Here is a 6,103-nt window from a genome sequence, read left to right as displayed (position 1 = left end):
CTGCTTAGTGATGTCTCTTTATTCTTTTGGTACAAGAATAAGGATTACTGTTGACCATTTTAGAATGTTACTCATTTAATCATTTGGCTTTCTGCTGAACATATGTTTAAAAAAAAAAAAAAAAAAAAAAAAAAAAAAAAAAACAACAAACCAAACCACAACAAAACCAAACCAAACCAAAACAACCAGACATCTCAGGAAAAATGTTTAGTAAAAGGTAGTACTCTGTGCTTTTATACCTCTCAAGGGTATCCAAATGAGAGGGACCCAAAGGACAAAGCCTTGGTTATAAAAAAATAGAGTATCTGTGAAGCACGCTCCCACTCTACCACCAGGAATTTGTTTATATTTTTTATTTGTTTGTATGTTCTTCATCATCACTACTGGCAGCAGCTGGAGTGGATTCCAAATGTTTGCCTTCCATATGAATCATTTATTAAAATGCTGAAGTGTTGCATCATTGTTAAAAAGGTAATAACAACAGTAGTAGGTTAGGTGGATTAATTTTGCCTAATTTAAAACCTACAAATAAACAAATAAAACTTAAATATGTTTCTTTTCCCTTTGAAACCCTTTATATGCAGTGGAAAGAAGTACACAGCCTCAGAGGGCCATCCGTATGCCTTGTGTTAGATAAGTATCTGAAGAGTTGGATCAGCCTCCCAAGTTGCCTTATTATTTCCGTTGACTACAAAAGAAGCTAGAGGTGTCTGACTAGCAGTTAACTTCAAGTGCTGAAACAGGACGGATGAATTCCACTCTTGCAGGTTGAATTAAGAACTTTTAGAAAAACTTAAAAACATTATACTGAGAGAGAGTAAATGCTTTCTGACAGTAAAGGTAAGTTTTACAAGGTAAAGGTAGTTTTTAAGGTAAAAATGTAGTTTTTTAAGGTAAAACTAATACCAAGAGGAAGGGGGTAAAAGCCAGTGCTGAGGGCAGGTGCTCTTTTAATTTATTTGGAGGTGACAGAATAGCTATAGAACTATAATAAGCATAATTAGGACTGGGGCATGGGAAAGCAGAAGAAATGCGGGCTTGGTTTATAGGCAGGTTACAGACACCACATGTTTATCGTAGGTCGGTATCGTGTTAACATCATGTTCTTGGATGGACTGGAGTCCTTGGCCTGCGATATCTGCAGAGAGTGCTGATTTAGAAGCAGGAGGAGCTTATGAGCATGGATGATTGCTGGATTCTGCCAAATGTGCTGGCCTGGTTTTGAGGGCTGATTTTCTAAGAGCTGCAACTCTAGGAGCTCTAAGGGTTGTAGAGGGTAAATGATCAAGGGGAAGAATTAAAGGTGGGGAATGAATTGACTGACTGGTTTCAGAAAGCAGGTGATTTAGACTGCACTTGGTTCCAGTCTGGCAGGTCTAAAACAAGGCCTAGCAGTGGAAGAGTCTGGTGGTATTCAGTAGCTCTAACAGTAAATCTGCCTGAACTAGAATAGGTGGCCGTTGTCTCTTGGATCAGTCCTAAAAACTTTGTAGAAATCTCCTTCGTTAGGATGATGGCTGGTACCGTTTGAAGATAGTGGGTTACACTGATTTTGTTGGTGCTTGGGCACTGAGCCTATAGTGCGAGTTTGGTTTAGGCAGCACTTGCATTGCAGACAGCAGAAATATATAAGCTTGATTTAAAACAGGATCCTACAGCTCACCCTTACAGTCTGGGCCCTCTGTCAGGAAAACCCCTGGGCCCAGTTGTAATGCTAACTTATATTATTGATCAGTGATTCAGATTAGTCTACAAAATTTCATGGAAACCAGTGTGTCGTACAGATAGTGGCTGTCATCCTGCCTGTGGTGGGTAGAACCTCCAAGCCATGCTGCAAGACAGGGGCTTGAACTGAGTTAGAGCTGGGGTTCGGATCATGGTATGGGGGTGAGAGGTCAAGCAGGACCTCTGGATGGAAGGGGTTCTGTGAAGCAGTGGTCTGGGATGCGTGGGCAGGACACACCGGTGGAGGTGAGGGAGCCGGACTGCCAGGCGCAGGGCTAGCAAGATGGAGTCAGGGAGATACAGTTTTGGAATGAGAAATTTTTGAATGGTGTTTTCTGTGAACACAGAGGACTGGAGAAGGTGGATGCAGATGTGAAAGAAAGGCTGTTTCATGGGTATATGGGTCTCTGGGGACTGGGAGCGGAAAGGAGCTGTTACATCTGAAAAGGGAAGCCCTTTTGAACATGTGGGCATAATACATAGCAGGAAAATAGCCTTTTAACTTTCATGAGGCAAATTAATCTCTGTAAATGTGTAGCTTTATTTTACAAGACTTGTCATGCACAGGCAGGCTGAGGAAGGTAATTCAATAAAGAGTAGTCAGCATGGAAGATGGTGCCAAACCTGAGCTGGACTGTTGGACAGGAGGGAGATATAATAGTCTGTCACTCTGGAGGAAAAAAAAAAGGTACGCTTGCCCAGTCCTTTTAACCAGGCTGCTTCTGAGCGTCCATCTGTGTTTGCAACTAGGCAGTAGAGGTGCTCCCATTTTACCTTTGTACACTGCCATTGAGTTACGGCAGGCAATTCCCGTATTGCTCAGGAGACACTGTAATCAGTGGGTTGATTGGGAATCCTGGAGTTCATTACTGAGGAGGTAGTGTTGATGATGCGTGCTGCGAGTCCAGTCCACTACTGACACCAGCAATGCCATTGGCAGAGGAGCACCTCAGGCTTACGATACGTGTTTGCTAAGGGAAGCTAGGAGGTCACCTACTTAAGGTCTTCTTAAAGATCTTCCAGACCACGTGTATTTCTCATCAGTAATGATGAGTAATAATAATACTAAAATAATATTAATAATAAAATAAAAACCAGTTAAAAATAAGCCCTTGCTTATTTAAATACTGATTATACACTGTTGATGTTTATTTCTGTCATTGCATGCAGTTCCACTAACATTGGTGTGCTGCTTCAGGCCAGCTGCGAAGGTGTGGTCCAGTATTGGTACAGGTGGTGTACCTGCAGGTGGCAGTTCCTCCTTCCTGCTCTGCCAGCTCCTATTTCCTGTCTTGGGAAGTACAATGAGAGTATTCTATTTGTTGGTCACTAGTAAGCAACATACAGTAGTTAAGTGGTTTAATTGCAAAGAATTCTGGCAGATCCCTATCTGTAGTTGGAGTAGGAACTTGAGCAATACTGTTCTCCAGCTTAACAGGAGGCAAAGTGGCTTCTGTTGTAAATATTTGTGAAGAAAGGGAAGTTACATTTTTACATTATCAAGGCAAACAAGCTCAACTGCCTCCCTGTTAAAGGAAAACGTCTTCGATTTTTTGTTTGTGTTTATAAAGAATCTTCATGGCTCTATGTCAGTGTTCCTGGGGACATTTTTGAAGATGGCTGCCTCTTGCTGATGGTGGCCGTGCTGTGGAATTTTGGTGTGGTGTATGTTCTGCAAACTTACAGGACTAAGCATGTTTTGACAGTAGCTGAAGGCAAAGCGTTCCAAAATAGGAGGCTTTTTAAGGTGAGGAGTTGGCACTGAACGGCAGACTCATACAAACAGCTGAGATCAAGCAGAACATTTCCATTTAATTGTGATTTCCAAAATTACTTTGGTCAGTACAACTGTTTAAACATCTCAACATAAGGCTCAAGGTTTTCATTACAATAAAGCATTCACATGAAAACACTTTAAGCAGCATAACATGCGTAATATTTGACAAAACATCCTCCAAACATCTGTATAGAATTATTTTGATAAACAGTATTTCTGGAACAAGATCTAAACCTTACAACATAATACACAAAATTCTGTTTTGTCAGTGGTTAACAGCTGGTTTTTGGTGATGTGTTTGCCATTAAAACTCTGAGAACAAATTATTTTCAAGGGGTTTGAGACAGGATATGGTTCTATATAACCTATACTTCTAAATGAAGATTCTGCTTCCATGGTATTGTACATTTATTTGGAGTATCAGATTACACAGTCATAAAATTCTATTTACTATTTAAAGTAAATGATAAATGTTATGAAAAAAATACCTTTATTACATCAGTGATGCTTTAACTAAAGTGAGTATTAAGACTATTAACCAGGGGTTGAAAATTTTAGGCCCTGATACTGAAAGCTCTTCTATACGTCCTTAACTTTACACGTGAGGAGTCTCCCTGGCAGCAGAGGGACTACTCTGATGGGCGATGTTAAGTGTGTGCCTAAGTGTGTGCGGACTGTGGGACAAAGTACTCGGAGAGGCGCAGACGTGTTATACGGAGAAACATTCTCAGCACATAAATAAAATCTGGCTTTTTAATATGTACATATACTGAAAAGGAATATTCTTAACTGAAAGGACATGGTTTCTTTTTCTCTCTTAATAGCATGCATATTCCCATTTCACTCAGAAAGTGCTTATGTATTCTCAGCTACAGAATCACTTCATCAGCTGAGAATCCAGCATGGACAACAAATTTAAACAACAAATGTCTTAACAGCAGGAAATACTGGGGGAAGAGAAGGCTGGCAATCTTTTCTATATATCTTGTATTAATAAAAAAACCTTCTCATAGAGAAGAATAGACTTTTAAATATTTTCAATCCCGATATATATACAACAGTAAAAATTCACATTTTCATGCTTTAGTGAGACACTTTAAAATTCTACCCCAGGCGGCTCTCAGAGTGGCTGTTCCTAGCAGCTGCCTCACATTCAGCTGTAGGACCAGAAGCTTGAACTCTTGATAGCTGAGCAACCACAGGGAGAGAAAACACAGTTTTACCAGATTTGGAAAGGGAAAAGAAGAAAGTGATGGGGTCTTTCTATTTCCAGAGACCCAGTAGTTTTCGTGTGTCCCAGAACAAGACAAGGCAGTTCACGTTTCCAGTCCCATTAGACCTGCCTTGTAGTAGTTCGGAAGGCAGGGCCCAAGTGCACTGTCTGTTCCACACAATCCTCAGTAGTCTAAAAGAAATGTACCCATCACGTGGCAAGAGAAAAATAGCCCTTTGGAGCACAGTTGAACCCCTCTCCCCTTGAAAAGGCAGAACACCTATCTATTGCACCAGTTTTTTCCAATGTATCAGGAAGTATCCCCAGGGTTGATGCCTGTCACGGCTATCTATATACACTTTTCTGATAAATTCAGTGCCTCTGTGGGGAAGGTGACCTGGAGAGGGCTGCCCTTGGATGTAGAGCTGGCCCTGCCACCAGACCTGGTTTCATTCACCAGGAAGAGGCTCTCGGAGTCTGGTCCCTGTGAAGAGTCTGAGGTCTCCGAGCTACGCAGTGTCCTTACTGATGTGGTGTCAGACTGAGCCAAGCTGGCACTGGGGCCTGGAAGCAGCACGCGACCCCCGACACTGCTTTCGCTTAACTCCAGAGGGTAGAGCAGCGTTTGTGAAGTGCTGCTGATCTCCCGCAGCTCACGGGAGATGAAGGAGGGCGACTGACTGGACATAGCAGAGGAGGTCCTGCGACCATCCACACAGTTGAAATTGCCCCCCGAGTGCTGCCTCCGAGCTCCTCCAATGCGGCAGAAGAGGCATTTGATCTTCTCAATGGCTTTGCTGAGCACAGTCTTTCGGAGGAGTATGTAGACCCATGGGTCCAAAATGGGGTTGACGGAGGCAATGCGGATGGCTTGCAGGTCAGGGTTTTGCCTTATGTCCCTCACCGATTCCGGCTGGTACAGCTGGTTCACGAAGACACGGACCTAACCAAGGAGATGGGGGAAGAGAAAGACACAAATATACAATTACTTCAGGAAATCAAAGTTACATTTTAAGGCAGAGATCTAGATTTGCTACTGCAAGCTGTGACAAGAGGCAAGGCTGGCAAAGCCCGGCAACTCAGGTTTTTTGGAAATAGCAAAAAAAGTCAGATTAATCCTCTGTAAATTGCCCTTGTTACAGGCAGGAAATAAATGGCTCTTTCTCTCCCTTCCGCTAATAATTAATCCTTGAACCTTCAACTTGTGGCTGATGTATCTGTATCCTGTTTCCTTAGTATACTTCAAGTCTTAACGCTACCTGCAAAGAGGTACCTGACTGAGGAGACCTGGACAATCAGTTCCTCTAGCAAAGGTCTAGTAACTGTGTGATTAGAAACAAACCGAAACACAGATTATAATCCAAGTGTGCTAGACTCGGGAAACGAGG

General features: G+C 42.3%; 1 protein-coding gene across 1 annotated transcript; it reads right to left on the bottom strand.

Moving 5' to 3' along the window:
* Positions 1-5,064: 5,064 nt before the first annotated feature.
* LOC104490107 (prostaglandin E2 receptor EP4 subtype-like) lies at positions 5,065-5,658 on the bottom strand (the record flags this gene model as incomplete). Its single annotated transcript, XM_010132352.1, has 1 exon — positions 5,065-5,658. A coding segment is annotated over one exon (594 nt), but the record flags the coding sequence as incomplete, so codon positions are not given.
* Between the last annotated feature and the right edge of the window lie 445 nt (positions 5,659-6,103).

This window comes from Buceros rhinoceros, unplaced genomic scaffold (assembly GCF_000710305.1).
Source record: "Buceros rhinoceros silvestris isolate BGI_N320 unplaced genomic scaffold, ASM71030v1 scaffold5783, whole genome shotgun sequence".
NCBI lineage: Eukaryota > Metazoa > Chordata > Aves > Bucerotiformes > Bucerotidae > Buceros > Buceros rhinoceros.
This window is presented reverse-complemented; position numbering and strand designations above follow the sequence as displayed.